This window comes from Paroedura picta, chromosome 3, assembly GCF_049243985.1.
Source record: "Paroedura picta isolate Pp20150507F chromosome 3, Ppicta_v3.0, whole genome shotgun sequence".
In the NCBI taxonomy this organism is placed as follows: domain Eukaryota; kingdom Metazoa; phylum Chordata; class Lepidosauria; order Squamata; family Gekkonidae; genus Paroedura; species Paroedura picta.
In genome coordinates, this window is record NC_135371.1 from 122283826 (window position 1) to 122300811 (window position 16986).

At 45.5% G+C, this 16986-nt stretch overlaps 1 protein-coding gene across 1 annotated transcript in view; it reads left to right on the forward strand.

Moving 5' to 3' along the window:
- The window catches only part of FBXW10B (F-box and WD repeat domain containing 10B), a 38089-nt gene extending 21494 nt beyond the window's left edge, over window positions 1–16595 (forward strand). Inside the window, exons 10-14 of the mRNA XM_077327530.1 lie at window positions 2028–2170; window positions 6315–6473; window positions 11150–11412; window positions 13335–13502; window positions 15286–16595. Of these exons, the coding sequence (XP_077183645.1) occupies window positions 2028–2170; window positions 6315–6473; window positions 11150–11412; window positions 13335–13502; window positions 15286–16166 (1614 nt within the window). The 3' untranslated portion in view covers window positions 16167–16595. The remainder of the gene's footprint in view (window positions 1–2027; window positions 2171–6314; window positions 6474–11149; window positions 11413–13334; window positions 13503–15285) is intronic.
- Window positions 16596–16986: the final 391 nt, after the last annotated feature.

Genomic DNA, 16986 nt, shown 5'->3' on the forward strand with positions numbered 1-16986 from the left:
GTTTCTGAGGTACCCTCACCCCTGTCTTTGTAAAACCTAGTTATAACCTTGTCTGCCCTCAATGTACAGGATGAGAACAAGAAATAATTTATTTTCTGAGGCAAGAAGTTGCGCAGTTAGGCATGCCAGCCTCCAGGTAGGACCTGGGGATCCCTTGGAATTACAACTCATCTCCAGACAATAGAGATCAGTTCTCCTGTAGAAAATGGCTGCTTTGGAGGGTGGCATTGTATCCCACTGAAGTTCCTGTCCTCCCCAAGCTACACCCCCAAATCTCCAGGGGTTTCCCAATCTTGATCTGGCAACCCTATCCCCCATTTCCTCCCAGTTAACTGGTGGGTGGGAACCGGACAGCACTAATTGATATTTATGATCAACTATGCCCAATTTAACTTACTAAAAAACTAATATATGGAAATTAGTGTTTCTAGGAATTCCCACAAATACTTTCTGAATGACAAGTCTTTCAGGTTCCTTCAGATTTCCTAACCTTTTGAAAATCCCACTTGAGCTTTTAAGCCCACTAATATGAGTCCCCTACATACTTCCTCACACTGAGGTTTCTTTACTGTCTGTCAGTACCCCAATCTCCCTTCCTTAGAAATGCCTGTTTCCCACTAACTCTGAGATGTCCACAGCAATATCTTTCCACACCAGACCAGTGAAATCTTCACAGCTAACTTCCCATTTATGTGGGCAGGGATTTTTCTTCTCTCCCTAGAAGATTTCTCTCCTCCCCTTTGGCCTGATTGGGAGTTTCCATCCACTACTCAATTCACTCTGCCAAATTCCTCAGTTCTCTTGTCTTAGAACTACGTTCAGTTTAGGTTGAATCCAGACTATTTAGTCAAAGCTGTGTCTTCCCAGGTATTTCAAGAAGTCCACTGGGAGCAGGATTTGTAGGAGCACTTGCACTGAACAAAATTTGAGCCAATATTTGGTAAAGGCCTTTTAGACTCCTTGCAAACTGTGGTGTGACACACTTATGTAAGAATTGCCTTGTTGGATCAGAGCAATATGGGAAGCTAGAGAAAACTAGGGGAGGAAGAAGCCTGGTCAACTTTTTCTCCTTCCTTGTGGAAAAGAACTACTTTTACTGAAGATGATCAGGATCTCCCCTTGCTGAAATAAATGCATAAATTAGGGAGAATATCAAGCATTTTCAGCATTTGCTGACTGTATGGATAGTCAGTGAAAGGAAATCCGCAAAATTCCAGTCATTAGGTGATCATTTGTTAACAAATAAAAATGAGAACTCTTGGAATCTTTGGTGAGAGACTTGGTCAAAAGTTTTAAAAACCATATATGTCAATGTGATCATCTTTATCTATAGAGGTGATAATACTTTCCAAGAATTCCGAACACCTGGTGAGGTAAAACATCTCTTTGCAAAAACCATAGTGATTATTCTTCAGCAAAATTTGTTCTTATGCCTTGCTTTAATAATGCTTTCCACAATCTTTTCTGTAACAGGTTGACAGGTTTGTAATTTCTTGACATGAGTAGATTACAAAGACAGAGGATTCTAGGAGAACACAGATGAAAATCAGTAGATTAAAAATTCTGCAGTAAGAGGAATGAGGAGGTATCGAGCAATGATGAATTTGTTTACCCCAATCTGCCTTGACTAGCATCTGAGACATGCACTTGAAAAGGGCACAACTGTTATGTTCTTGGACCGTTATAGTGACTTGCACTTGCTCTGGCACTAATTCATGACCTCTGAAATACTGAAGGATATTTTTGTGACCTTTGTTTTCATATTTTTTAATATGTAACATAAGAACAGTCTTAAGTGATTAGATCTATGGTCCATCTAGTCCAGCATCCTATTTCACACAATGGCCATCCAGATGCCTGTAGAAGACTTGCAAGCAGGACATGTATTCCTTATTTTAGACATCATATCATTCTTTATTTTTGAAATTTTAGCCACAATGATGAAGTGCACAACTTAGCTTAAGACTATGATGTCCGGAAACACCTAAATAGCAAACAAAATGACAATTTCTTCCCCCCTCTCCCAGACTTTAGAAGGACACCTAGGCCCTGTGAGGTGCCTATCATTTGATAGCTGGCATCTTGTGACAGGAAGTAATGATGGCTATGTCCTGGGATGGAGCATGGTAGGAAAACACAAAAGATGTCTGATTGCCTTCCGACACCCCATGTAAGTATTTTTCATTGCACTCTTAAGGCCTGTAGACAATAATTGCATCAGTGTCTTCTAATGTTTTTAATCAGTGATATATACTGATGTTGTAATGCAGCGAGGATACTGTCTACAAGGGGGTGGGGGGAAGTTGCAAAAATCTGATTCTTGCTGGAGATATGTGTGAAAATGTCTGCTGCGCGTAGAATTCTGTTTGGTGTAGTGATTCCCCACCTCTCCACATACAGCCAGCTGGGTGACCTTGGGCTATTCACAGTCCTGATAGTTCTGTTCTCACAGTGCAGTCCTGTCTGAGCTCTCACCCCCACCTATCTCACAGGGTTTCTGTTGTGGGGAGAGGAAGGGAAAGCAATTGTGAGCCACTTTGAGATTCCTGGTAACGAAAAGCGGGGTATAAAAACCTTCTTCTACAATAATTTAATAATCTGTTTGTCTTCTTCAGGAGAGCCAGTGTAGCATGGTGGTTTCTAGGGGTATACAATTGGATTTACCAAATCTTAAAATATATGTGGAAAATACCCTATCAGTATTTTTCAGGTATATTTTGGCATCCTAAAGGTATATGAGAAAAAAAATCTCCCTCAAATCTTGAATATATTCATGAATTAGCAGGTAGATCAGAAAAATAGCAGAGAGGCTGGAGTAGCTTACTCCCGCATTTCAGCTGTTTGCTGGATTTCAACTGCAGTCCCTTTGAAGTTCAGAGGCTCAGCTTCAGGTTGCCTTTCTGTGCAGCCCTTCAGCAAAGCTTTGACCCATTATGCACGGGGGGAATAATGCACATTCGGGGTGGAATGGCAGCGACTAAAATCACCGATAACGCACGGAGCCGGCTGCAACCGGCCGCAGCGTCGGTGCATGCCATCGAAAAAGCCGCGTTAGTGAAATGCGGAAGAAAGCGCAGCTTCCGGGTAACCGGGGCGCAACCAGAAGCGGTGCCGGGATCGCCGCGTGCATAATCAGTTACTCTGGGTTTTGCCACCGTCGTGCCCCGTCCCGTGCATAACTGGTGTGCTTCATGTCTTCCCCCTCCGCGTTTTCCATGTGACCCGAAATCGCCGTTTCAGCGGCCGTGCATAATGGGCCTTTGAGAGTCCAGCTTTTTCCTTCAATTGCTTACTTCTTGGGTCTCTGTGACATTGTTTCTGGTTTTTCCAGTGTGCAGGCATCACATCCTTGGCATGACAGCAAGTTTTGTAACCTCTTTCTCCTGCCATTGTTCTAAGCAGTGGTGGATATGAGCAGTGGTTGATATAGGGTTGCCAATCTCCAAGTGGTATCTGAAGATCTAATAAGATTACCACTGATCTTTGTTTAACAAAGATCGGTTCACTTGGAGAAGTTGGCTGATTTGGAAGATTATGGCATTATATTCCATTTAAGTCTTTCCCCTTCCCAAACCCTGCCCTCCTCAGGGTCCATCCTCCAAATCCCCCAGTTTCCTCCAATGTGAAACAGCAACCCTAGGTAGTAAATGAAAGCTGTGGCAATAGACCCCTCACTCCCAGCCAGAAAATGGCAGCCCTGGCCTTGCAAATACCAATATCGATTTGCTAGAGCAAGTTAGTTTTCTGCTTGATCTGGTAGAAATCTGCCTGGCTGGCAACTCAAGTTAGATTTTGCCAATGGTTGCTGTAGCAGCAGATTTCCTGTTGACAGAACTGAGCAACGTGACAGGAACTTTCTTCAGCCAACCAAGAGAAAGTTTCCTAGACGTTCTGTGAACTGTGGGAAAAGACCTATGTGGACAAACAGCTCCTGCTTCTTGGATTAGATCCAATAGAGAAAGTGGGGTTAAGAGCATGCCTGCGTGTGCCCAGCAAAAGCTGAAAACCGTAAGAGGATCCTGAGGAACAGTTGAATTCCAGAGTATTATTTTAGCAGTAGGCCTCATCCAGTATTGTTAATGGAGGCAGAGGAGCTGATAAAAAATGCAGACAACGGGCTGCATTGTTGGCAGGCCTTGGGTAAGCCAGTGTAGCTGGTGGGAGACACGAGATGGGAAGCTTAAAGTCAGCTGGATTTCTTCCACAGAACGATGGAACAGAAAAGGGTATTGTGCATGCAGGAACTGAAAATTATACACCCATACCAACTCTGGGTTGGGACATTCCTGGAGATTTGGGGGAGGAGCCTGGGGAGAGGAGGGGCCTCAATGTGTATAATGCTACAGAGTCTACCCTCCATAGCAGCCATTTTCTCCAGGGGAAATGAATCACAGAATCATAGAGTTGGAAGGGGCCATACAGGCCATCTAGTCCAACCCCCTGCTCAATGCAGGATCAGCCCAAAGCATCCTAAAGCATCCAAGAAAAGTGTGTATCCAACCTTTGCTTGAAGACTGCCAGTGAGGGGGAGCTCACCGCCTCCTTAGGCAGCCTATTCCACTGCTAAACTACTCTGTGAACATTTTTTTCCTGATATCTAGCCTATATCATTGAATTTGTAGTTTAAACCTATTACTGCAGGTCCTTTCCTCTGCAGCCAACGGAAACAGCATTCTGCCCTCCTCCAAGTGACAATCTTTCAAATACTTAAAGAGGGCTATCATGTCCCCTCTCAACCTCCTTTTTTCTGGGCTGAACATTCCCAAGTCCCTCAACCTATCTTCATAGGGCTTGGTCCCTTAGCCCCAGATCATCCTCATCGCTGTCCTCTGAACCCTTTCAATTTTATCCACATCCTTCTTGAAGTGAGGCCTCCAGAACTGCACACAGTACTCCAGGTGTGGTCTGATCACTATGGGACTATGACATCTTGTGATTTTGATGTGATGCCCCTGTTGATACAGCCCAAAATGGCATTTGCCTTTTTTACCGCTGCATCACACTGCCTGCTCATGTTTAGCTTACAATCTACAAGTACCCCAAGGTCTCGTTCACACACAGTATTACCTAGAAGCATATCCCCCATCCAGTAGGCATGCTTTTCATTTTTCTGACCCAGATGCAGAACTTTACACTTATCTTTATTAAATTGCATCTTGTTCTCATTTGCCCATTTTTCCATTGTGTTCAGATCTCGTTGAACTCTGTCTCTATCTTCTGGAGTATTTGCCAGTCCTCCCAATTTGGTGTCATCTGCAAACTTGATGAGTAGTCCCTCTACCCCCTCATCTAGATCATTAATAAATATGTTAAAAAGTACCGGTCTGAGCCCCAAGCCCTGAGGTACCCCGCTACTCACCTCCCTCCAGTCTGATGAAACACCATTGACAACAACTCTTTGAGTGTGGTTCTCTAACCAATTCCCTATCCACCTAACTATCTGAAATTCCAGATTGCAGTCCTTCAATTTATCCATCGGAACATCGTGGGGAACCTTGTCAAAAGCTTTACTAAAATCCCATGATCTTTGTAATCTGGAGATCCATTGGAATTCTAGATCTCCAGGCCTCACTTGGAGGTTGGTGACTGTACCATATTGCTTAGCATCTTCTGGAGCTATATCTGAGAGAAAGACCACCCCCTACAATTAAAGACATCTGGCACCCCCTGTATCCAAATTCATCCAACAATGAGGTTCAGTCACGAGGATACCATCAAAATACAGGTTGTGTAAGTACTAAGTACTTACAGTAATATATGAGGGGGGGTAAAAAAAATAGCTTAATACTTTATTTCTGAGCAATATACAACACTGAGACTTTTTGATGAATAACTAATTATCTAGTCTGTTTGTTTGAATACTGAGTTAAGGGATATCATTACATTTAATAAAATAGTTATATCCTGCCTTTCCCTTGTTTTCAGTTGGTTTACAATTCTGTGATTTAAAACATACCATAAAACCCAATGAACATAAGAAAATTCTTGCAGCCTAGGTCCCATTAAAAGCCCTTGGAAATAGCTCATAGCCCCTCCTAGTAACTTCTAAAGAGGATGCCACCCTCACCCTATCAGGGACCCCAGATTGTAGGACAGTGATAGTTTTCTTGGTTTTCCCGATGTCTTATACTCTTACGTATATGAAAAAATAGAAACAGTTGTAGTAGTGACAAAAATGCATTAAAAATAACCCAAAAACAGGAAACTGGTACTTTTGAGTCATGCCTATTTCTGTCCGAGGACCATTTAGGTTTTATTGTGTCAACAGCATTGTGAAACAAGAATCATCCTTAAAATACTTCCTTTGTTTGTAGGGAGGTGCTTTATCTGGGATTTCTGTATCTCAGAGTCATCAGTGGCTGTGCCGATGGGAAGATACGTATATTTAACTTCCTCAGTGGGGCCTGTCTGAGAATTATGAGAGCCAATAGCAGAGGTGACCCTGTGGTGTCCTTCTGTATTGTTGAAAACAGGTAAGCTGCAGCCAGCATGCTACTGTTCTAGATAACAATTAAAAAAAACACCCATAGTTTCTTGCTGTCTATATCAAGTCGCGTCACATGTTTGACAAATTTTCACTTTATTTCCTGGACAAAACTCCTGAGAAATTTCAGAAGAATTTTGCTAAGAGTATCAATAGTTTTAGCAGGGTTCTGCATATCTTTGCTTTCAGAATGTTAAGGCTTCGGACTTTTTCCTTGAATATGAAGTTCTGAGCTGAGAGCCTCTTCACTTAAATATTTTAATAAAGATTGATCCACCCCCCTTACCTGATACATCTGACGTGGCCTGACGTGGGAATCGGTCGAGAACGTGGCCATCTGGGCGGAGTCTCTTCTGCCTGAACTGGTAGATTGCCAGAGTTCAGCTTGCTGCGTCATAGACCGAGAGGAACTGAGGAAGAACTTGTTCCTTGGCGCCCTCTTGTGGCGACAAAGATCCTTCTGGGATAAAGAAGAACTAGTACAGCCAAAAAATCTGATAGCTGTGGTTGGAGCTGTGGGAGATGCTGGGAGAAAATTATTAGGGCGGCTGGAGTGGCCTTAAGTGGAGTTGTGGGGGAGAGGGGAAGCTAGAGAGCCCCGAAAGGCGGGATCTGGCAGATCCTCTCCTCTGTGAGGTTAGACCAGCTGTTAGGTGTCAGGTTGGGTTGGGTGGGCTAGGGGGGATTTTTGTAGGGGGCTGTGTAGGGAGGGTGAGGTTAGGGTGGGTTAGGGAGGGAATTGGTAGCAGCTAGGTTAAATTAGATTAGTTAGATTGGTTAGGGCCAGTGAGAGGGAGGAGCTACAGCCGCTCTACCCAAAGTATTGCAGCAATTAGATAAGGTTGGGGCCAATATACAGGGCACTACTGGACGTGGCTAGACATGGCATGGTCTGCCAGACAGGAACGACAGAGTGGGCATGGAAGGGGAGAGGGGGTTATAACCCAACCTGGGAGAATTATTCCAGCACTTCTGGGCCAAGGGAGGTATGGCGGTGGGAGGAGGTTCAATAATAGGGGGAGAGCGGCACACGCAGGTCCAGAAAGGCCCCGACCGTGGAAACACGGTAGGTGGCCTGGTCGATGTGCTCGCTGTCCTTCAAACCTCCGTCCCATCCCCAAATCTGTAGGAGAGAGGGCTAGGGCGGAGCCGGTGCTGATGCTATGCAACGCCAGGTCGATCAAGAACAAATCCTCAACCCTGCGGGACTATTTCGCAGGGCATGGGGTAGACCTGGCGTGCATCACCGAGAGCTGGGTGCGCGAAGGTGAAACAGTCGCCCTTAAAGATCTTGCGCCACCCGGCTTCTCGGTCCTCCATCAGCCCCGGCTCCATGGTAGGGGGGGTGGGGTGGCGATCCTAGTCCGGGACAGCTATGCCTTCAGGGCTCTCCCAGCACCATCGATCCCAGGAGTTGAATGTGTCGGCCTGACGTGGGAATCGGTCGAGAACGTGGCCATCTGGGCGGTGTACCGTTCACCCACTGCGCCGCCCGATGCCCTGCTGGGCCTGCTGGAGGCGGCGGCCGCCTGGACATTGCAGTTCCCCAAATTATTAATTTTGGGGGACTTTAACGTCCATGCGGATTCGTCGGCTCCAGGACTTGGCCTGGACCTGGTGTCGGCCATGGCGACACTGGGGTTCTCGCAATTTGTTGCTGGTCCCACTCATCAGGCTGGCCACACCCTGGATCTGATCTTTGGTGCTGGTGTTGAGATCGATCTGGTGGCTAACAACATCGTTCCGTGGTCTGACCACCATACCCTGAAGGCTCGCCTACGGATGCCACCCCTCCCCTGTTTGGGTGACGGACGCATTTTAGTCCGCCCACGGAGACTTATGGAATCCGAAGGATTCCTGAATGCTCTGCGGGACCCGATGCCCTCCGGTGTCTCGTTGGAGGCCTTGGTGGAGGACTGGCAGTCCCGCCTGTTGGCCGCCATTGACGAGATAGCTCCTGAGCGCCCTCTCCGCCCTCGCCTCAAGCAGGCCCCGTGGTTTACCGCGGAGCTTCGGGAGAGGAAGAGGGAGGTGAGACGGCTAGAGCGAGTGTGGCGGAAGACCCGCGACGAAGCTACAAGAACATCTCATCGCACGCTTATGAGGGCGTATGAGATGGCGGTGAAAGCGGCAAAATGTGACTACTTTGCTGCGGAAATCGCGTCCGCTAGCTCTCGCCCAGCCCAATTATTTAGGATAGTTCGGACCCTTACCGCCCTCGAAGGAGGGCATCAAAATAGTAGTCAATTGGAACTAGGCTGCGAGGCTTTTGCGAGCTATTTTGCGGATAAGATCTTGTCGCTCCGTCGTGACCTTACTGCCACAGTTGATACAGTTCGTGAACTAGAAGCTCCGTGGCCGTTACGGGGGATCAGGTTTGATGGCTTCAGGCGGCTCTCTTTATCCGAAGTGGACAAATTGCTAGGGTCGATGAGGGCGACCACTTGCCCCCTTGATCCCTGTCCGTCGTGGTTGCTTAAGATCAGCGACCCACGGATAGGTGTTCCCCTGAGGGAGATTATAAACCTCTCCCTTACATCGGGAGAATTCCCTCAGCGGCTCAAGGAGGCAGTGGTTCGCCCTCTTCTGAAAAAACCATCGCTGAATCCGCGGGACCCCGCCAGCTACCGCCCGGTATCGCATCTTGCATTCCTGGGCAAGGTGGTTGAGAGGGCCGCCGCGGACCAGCTCCTAGCATTTTTGGAGGAAACTTCGGCCCTTGATCCATACCAGTCTGGCTTCCGTCCTGGCCATGGGGTGGAGACTGTGCTGGTCGCCCTGACAGATGATCTCCGGCGCCAGCTGGACCGGGGCGGGTCGGCCATTCTCGTGCTATTAGACCTGTCAGCCGCATTTGATGTGGTTGACCACGAGCTCTTGGTTCACCGCCTCGCTGATACTGGGATTGGAAGGGTGGCTCTTAAATGGCTATCCTCCTTTCTAGAGAACAGATCACAGAGGGTCGCTGTGGGGGAGGAGTTATCCGACTCCTTTGCACTCCCATGTGGGGTGCCACAGGGAGCGGTGCTCTCCCCCACGTTATTTAATATCTATATGCGTCCCCTGGCTCAGCTGGTACGGAGTTATGGGCTTGGGTGTCACCAGTACGCTGATGATACCCAGCTCTATCTCTTGATGGATGGCCGGCCAGATCTCCCCCCAGAAAAATTCGCCAGTTGTTTGGAAGCAGTGGCTGGATGGATCAGGAAGAGCCGCCTGAGACTCAACCCCTCCAAGACGGAGGTCCTTTGGCTAGGCCGAAGGGAGCAGGAACAGGAAGCGCGTCTTCCCTGCCTGGACGGGGTACAACTGTCATCTGTGCCCCAAGCCAGGAATTTGGGAGTGATTCTGGATGCCTCACTTTCCATGGAGGCCCAGGTCACTAAGGTAGCCCGGACGGCGTTTCTCCATCTACGCCAAGCTCGGCTACTAGCGCCCTACCTGCCCCCGGAACACCTGGCCACTGTGATCCACGCAACGGTTACTTCTAGATTAGACTTCTGTAACTCGCTCTACGCGGGCCTACCCTTGTCTCTAACCCGGAAGTTACAGCTGGTACAGAATGCAGCTGCACGGGTCCTCACTAAATCATCTTGGAGGTCCCATGTTCAGCCTCTGCTGAAGCAGCTGCACTGGTTGCCAGTTTGTTTCCGGATCAGGTACAAGGTTTTGGTACTAACCTTTAAGACTATACGCGGCTTGGGTCCTGCATACTTGAGGGACCGCCTATCTCCTTATGCCCCCCGCAGGGCACTTCGCTCTGCGGGTAAGAATCTGCTGATGATCCCAGGACCCCGGGAGGCACGCCTGGCCTCGACAAGGGCCAGGGCCTTTTCGGTCCTGGCCCCTACCTGGTGGAATGAGCTCCCTGAAGAGCTGCGGGCCCTGTCGGAGCTCTCTGAGTTCCGCAGAGCCTGCAAAACGGAGCTCTTCCGCCAGGCGTTTGTCTAAGGCCGGGTGATGGCCCGGGGCTAAGATCGGACCCCTCTCCCCGGAGGGGGGAGACCAGTACTAAACTGACCTGGTTCCCCAGAGTGTTCCATCCTATGCCCAATTATCCTCCGTTCCCTTCTGCTCATCCAGTGGGCCTGTACGGGAATAGTTTTAATCGCCATCATTGTGACTTAGTCATTGTTTTAATGGGGTTTTAATGGGGAATTTTAATGATTAATATATTGTATTGTATTAAAATGTTGTGAACCGCCGCGAGCCGGTTTCCGAGAGCGGCGGTCATACAAATCAAATAAATAATAAATAATAATAATAATAATAATCTCATGGACAGCTATGCTAATTATTACAAATATCCATCCTTGTCCCTTTAACAATATTGATAGCCTCTTCAAGCATCTCTCATTAGCTTCCCAATTCCAGCAACTTTGTTATTCTTACAATAATCCCCTGATTTACAGATTGTGATGAATATCGTAAATATGATAGTACATTATCTGAAGCAAATAATGGTCTTAGATGACCTACGTTAAAATATTTGATAATTACTTGCAGTGAAAAAGCATAGTGGCAGCAAACCTCTTACTACTTTTCCCTCCCGATAAAGCAGCTGTTTTAATGCTGGATCTAAAGTAACACTCCTGAACCACTAATACTTGCAGGTTTTACCTCTGGTGGCCAGAGTTTATTTTAATTATACTCTCTCTCTTCTAGACTGCTGATCAATGCAAAAGGCACTGTTGTTTTGTTCCAGTTTGAGAAGGTGGAATGGGACTACACATTGAGTACAGACAGAGTACTTAAAAAAAAAAGGAGCAAAACTGAGGACTTACCACTCAGAATTTCGCCATCTCCCTACTCACTCCCAGAATGGAAGAAACAAGCCCAAAAGAAGAACTGGAAGCTTTATAAACCTGAGGAGACGATGCTTTCTTACTGTATCACTCGCAAGCCAACAGGCCCCAGTGGCATTCCAGGTACTGCTTAACCCCACTAAGCTTAAATCCCTGAAGTTGGAAGCTTGTAATACTTCCAAACACACTGTTTGAATGGCATATCCCAGTTCATCATAGATCTGTTATTCAGATTCATGTTATTAATCCTCTGTTCTGATATGAGACTGCATTTGATCTGCGTCCTTTGACCTTCAATAAAATATTGGGATAATTGTGACTATCCACCATTTCCATTCTGTCCAGCTGATGATGGTTTCTGCACAGCTGTACATTTTTTCATTGATAGTGCCACAGCCAGATATACTCAATGTATCAAATATAATATACAAATAAACATACTTGAAAAGAGGTTAAAAGGGTTAGTTTAATTATCTGATTAAATTTTTGACACAATCATTCCTGGTTAAGTAGCAACAGAAGCTGTGGCTTAATGGAAGAGCATCTTCCCCAGATTAAAACCGCTGGCATCCCCAACAGAAAGGATCAGGGACTGCATGATGGGAAAAACTTGTGCCTGAGACTCTGGACAGTCACTGCCAGTCAGAGTGAACAATACTGACCTAGAGAAACCAATGGTCTGACTCACTGTGAGGCATCTTCATATGTGAGCCAGTTTGGTGTAGTGGTTAGGAGTGCGGACTTCTAATCTGGCATGCCAGGTTCGATTCTACACTCCCCCACATGCAACCAGCTGGGTGACCTTGGGCTCGCCACAGCTTTGATAAAACTGTTCTGACCGAGCAGTGATATCAGGGCTCTCTCAGCCTCACCCACCCCACAGGGTGTCTGTTGTGGGGAGAGGAATGGGAAGGCGACTGTAAGCCGCTTTGAGCCTCCTTTGGGTAGGGAAAAGCGGCATATAAGAACCAACTCCTCCTTCTCCTTCTCCTTCTCCTTCTCCTTCTCCTTCTCCTTCTCCTTCTCCTTCTTCTTCTCCTTCTTCTTCTATGTGTTCCATCTGAGGTCTTTAAATATGTCCTGTTGCTCACAGGGTGTCTGTTATGGGGAAAGGGAAGGCAATTGGAAATTGCTTTGAGACACCTGAGGCTTGCTGGGTGACTGCGACCCATTCCCAGTTCTCTCAGACCTCTCACAGCCACACATCCCTCACGGGTTGTCTATTTTGAGGAGAGGGAAAATATGTTTGTAAACCGCGTTGAGACTCCTTGGGGTAGTAAACAGCAGGGTACAAAAATCCAGGTCTTCTTCTAAGGAGCAACAGTGAAAGAAGCAAGCATGCGCATAACATTATATCAAAAGTAAAAAAATTGAGACAGAAGGAGCAGGGCGGACACCTGTGTACTGTGACTGCCCCATGTGGATTAGGGCAGGGGGACATTTTGGTGTCTGTGACATAATTCACACAAGAAGGGAAATGAGGTTGAATACAGAGCTGGGAGAAATCGGTTGCCATGCAGTCTCCCCCTAAGAAGAGTCTCCAATCTGATTTCCCCTTCACATATCTGAAGACATGGCTCTGGAAAGCTCATCTGTAATTAATATGCCACAATTCCCAAAGGTCAGTCCTCTCCCACACTCAACTAACATTCCAAAACACAGGTTTTTGACACCCATCTCTCCACACCCATACCCTCATTTGTCACCATGCCACCACAACCCCAGACACAACACACACATTCAACCTCATGCCCTTACAGACTGGACAACCCCTCCCCTTCCTCTTCCCAATGCCAAGCTCTCTCTATCTTAATCAGTCTCTTCCTTTCTACCTCCCTCTCTCTTTGCTATTTCCCTCTCTCTCCCTGCTAGCGCCCGTTGTATCAGCTACAACGGTCTTTAATTCAAGTTCTATTCTATAAAATACAACTATGACATTATGTAAAGGCTGTAACTGTACAGCCTATTCAATGTCTTTTCACTCAGAAGCTCAATAGGCATTACTCACAATAAGCATGTTTTTGGACTATTGTGTTTCCTTCCAGAGCTTTGTTATAAAATGACGACAGTACCTCAGTTCAGGACCAGGCTTATAGGATCCCAGGACATTTCACAAACTGAGAGAAATAGGCTCTTTTATTATGCCAAGAAAGCAAAGCAGAAGAATGACTTAAAGGACTCTGAATCTGTGTCAACTCTGAAAGGCTCTTCTGGTAAGAAGCACTGGCATATGCAAATTAACAACTACACAGATTTCCCTGGTAGTTTAATATATAGTTTAATATATATACTGGTAGTTTAATATATATATGTATATATATGTGCAATGGAATAATGTTGTGACAGACTGCACTTTTAAGAAGTGCTGAATAAGCAACTAAATGACTAAGAGTTAATTGTTTGCAGAGCCAGAAAGCCTTGAGTGACAGGCTGTTCCAAGAGAACTGACTGGTTTGCAGCAGCTGACCAAAGAAAGACTTCTGAACTGAGTGTTGAGAATTCAGTTTGATAGATTTCAGCCCTAGCTGAGAAGAGACGAGTACTGACAGTTTCAAAATTCAGCCCTGACAGAGTAGTATAACACAGGAGAATTGTGGAAATTCAGCAAGGAAATTTGGGAAGTAGGCAAAGACTCCTGTTCAGGCCAAAGAACGGGGATAGATCTTCTAGTGAGAGAATTTCCTTACCCAGTCAAACAGGGAGTTAGCTCTGAAGACTGCAGAGATTGCTGGTACGGTGTGGTTAGAAGCTGCATTTAGAGACTTTAAGAGTCAGTTGAAAACAAGATGAGTACTGGTGTTTCAATAGAAGTGGTCGGGGTACTGGAAAGATTATACCAGCCATATGTAAAACTGAAGAGTTAGAAAACATTCACATAACATGTACTGAAGTGTTTGGGGGAAACCACTGGAATAAAAGTCTCTCAATAAAATGTATTTATTTATTTATTGCATTTGTATACCACCCTCTCCTGAGGCTCAGGGTGGTTCAAAAACAATACATTAAACTCGTTTGTGTCAAGTAAAATACAGCAATAGTAATAATAACAACAGAGAATAACAATTTAACGGGATAACAATCAAACAGGTTCATGGTTCAGTTCAGGTACATGGATTCCTGGGAGGGAGGTTCAGGAGCCCAACAGTGTTACTGGTTCTGGACAACCTCAACCAAATGCCCCGCAGAACTGTAGTGAAGTTAAGTCACTGAGAAAACCTTAAGAAACTCTCATTAGCCTAAAATATAAGAAATAAGAGGAGATCAGCCCTGCCTGCTCCTTAGAAGGCCAGATCCTGAAGATGAAACTGAAATACTTTGGCCACCTCATGAGAAGGAAGGACTCCCTGGAGAAAAGCCTAATGCTGGGAGCGATTGAGGGCAAAAGAAGAAGGGGACGACAGAGAATGAGGTGGCTGGATGGAGTCACTGAAGCAGTAGGTGCAAACTTAAATGGACTCCGGGGAATGGTAGAGGACAGGAAGGTCTGGAGGATCATTGTCCATGGGGTCGCGATGGGTCGGACACGACTTTGCACCTAACAACAATAAGAACTAAAGTCTGCCCATGCACACACTTTGAAGTGGATTATCAGGGTGAGATGGAATTTCTAAATAATAATGTTTTAATTATTTTATATCAAGTTTTATTGTTCAACAACAGTATTAATATTTTTCTACAAGTAGTAAAATTCAGTATTTTCTGTGTCTTTTACTGTTTTTCTTGTTAATATATTTTAAAATATATTACTACTATTTGAATTTATTTTAAATACAGTTTTATGATTAGAGACTTTGTTGTTTGCATCAGCTTCTAATCTATTGTCTTTTCATATATGTATAGTTAAATAAAAATATGGGGAAGAAAAAAGATGAAACCGTACTTGTTTTGTTAGGGATAATTTTTGACTGTCTCATCTGCACTGCATTTACCTTGTGATAACCTCTCAAAGGGTGTAACCATGTCTGTTCTTTCATTTTTTTTATTTATCGGGAAAAGATGATGAAACAGGACACCAGAATACAGTCTCTCTCAGCTCTTTTGTTGCCCATAATTCCGAGGCTCTGCAAAAGTACCTGAAGAATCGGATTGCTTGTGGCCCCATAGCTAAAGACCAGGTATTGCTCACGATCAGCACAATGCATCATGGCTGCAAGGCTGACCCTGTTACTGCCAACATGGCATACAACATGCAAATAAAAGATGCCTGGGGGCCTACTCAGCTTCGGAAAGAGCAGCCAAAGACAACTCTGGCTCCCAAAAGCCCAAAGCCTCAAGACATGGCTCCATCAACTCAACTGCAACAACTGAAGGCTGCAAGTGGCACTCTAGGTATCAACAGGATTTCCACCCCCTATGAAACTAAAACACTACAGCTCAACTTAAAGAACTCCCTGCTTGGGGAAAACGTGAAGTCCCTCATTCCTGTTCCTTCTATTACACAGTCCAAGTCATGCAGTAATTTGGTAGGAGAGACAAAGGCACGTTCTGGCCATGCCAGGATACCATCTCCACCAGTAGGGGGACAGCCACTCATTGGTTTCTTTACAAGCTCCAAAGAATCCCTCAAAGTACCCCCAATGAAGATTGCCCAACCTGATACTGAATCAGTCTCACAAAGAAAAAACGATTTCTATACTTACGTGCCAAACCCATACCGTCTTGATGTTGGATTCAAGCTCTTGGCACCACAGAAAATGAAAGAGCATGAAGAAGCTAAGGTACTTGAGTATCAAGCCAACAAGACGAAAGTTATAGCAGACCGACAAAAAGAGTGCAAGATTGCCTGGTTAAGGAAAATTAAAGGTCTTCCAATAGATGGCTTCACCATGAAAGGCAAAACTGCTGCCCCTGAACTTGGACAGAATGTTTTCATCTGAACTCAGCTCTTCAATGACACCTGCTATTTCTTTCAAGCAAACACAAAGGGGAAAAACGATACCAGGTGGGTTTGGGGCTGGTTGATGCTTTATCCTCTGCTGCCTCCTTCTTTCGCGACAAATTGTACACAGTTATACATACACTGGTACAGCTGATAAGGCAGGTGCTTTCCCACAGAGGCCGCTTCCTTCCCCAGACAAATGCATGCATATTTAAAATTGCTCCTGGTCACTTGCAAGAGGCTTCTTAGCATGATATGGCAACGGTACAGCAAGCTTTTCTCCAGTGAGTCGTGTACTCTCAAAGGCTTTTAATCCAGACCAAACCTTAATACAAATGCCAAGGCTCTGCAATCTTGTGATAAGCTTCCAAGGGGTTGAATGCATCACCAATAGGTACATTTTCATAGAATAAAGACATGCTTCAGTTACTACGGTTTTCTCTGGTTTGTGTTTTGGACTGAGCCTTCTTGGGTGACTCACTTACCCCGATTGCAAAGTATTGTTCTCACCTGTCAAACACATTTAAAAAAGAGCAGAAAATGGACATCACACACAGTATAGCTCCTTTGTAGCACTTAACCACAGCATCATTAAATTCATCTCTTCAAAATAGGCTTTCCATTTTGTGACTGGCTGGCAGGGGATTTCTTGTCTTCTTGCTCAGTATACATATATCTTGCACTGATTTCCTATCTACAATTTGGTTGCCAGAAAATTCCAAAGAAACCAAGACTTGTCTCTCTTCCCCTTGGGACAACAGGCTTGGATGCGGATTATCTTTGAAAATTTAAAATATTTCAAATTCATTTTTACCTGG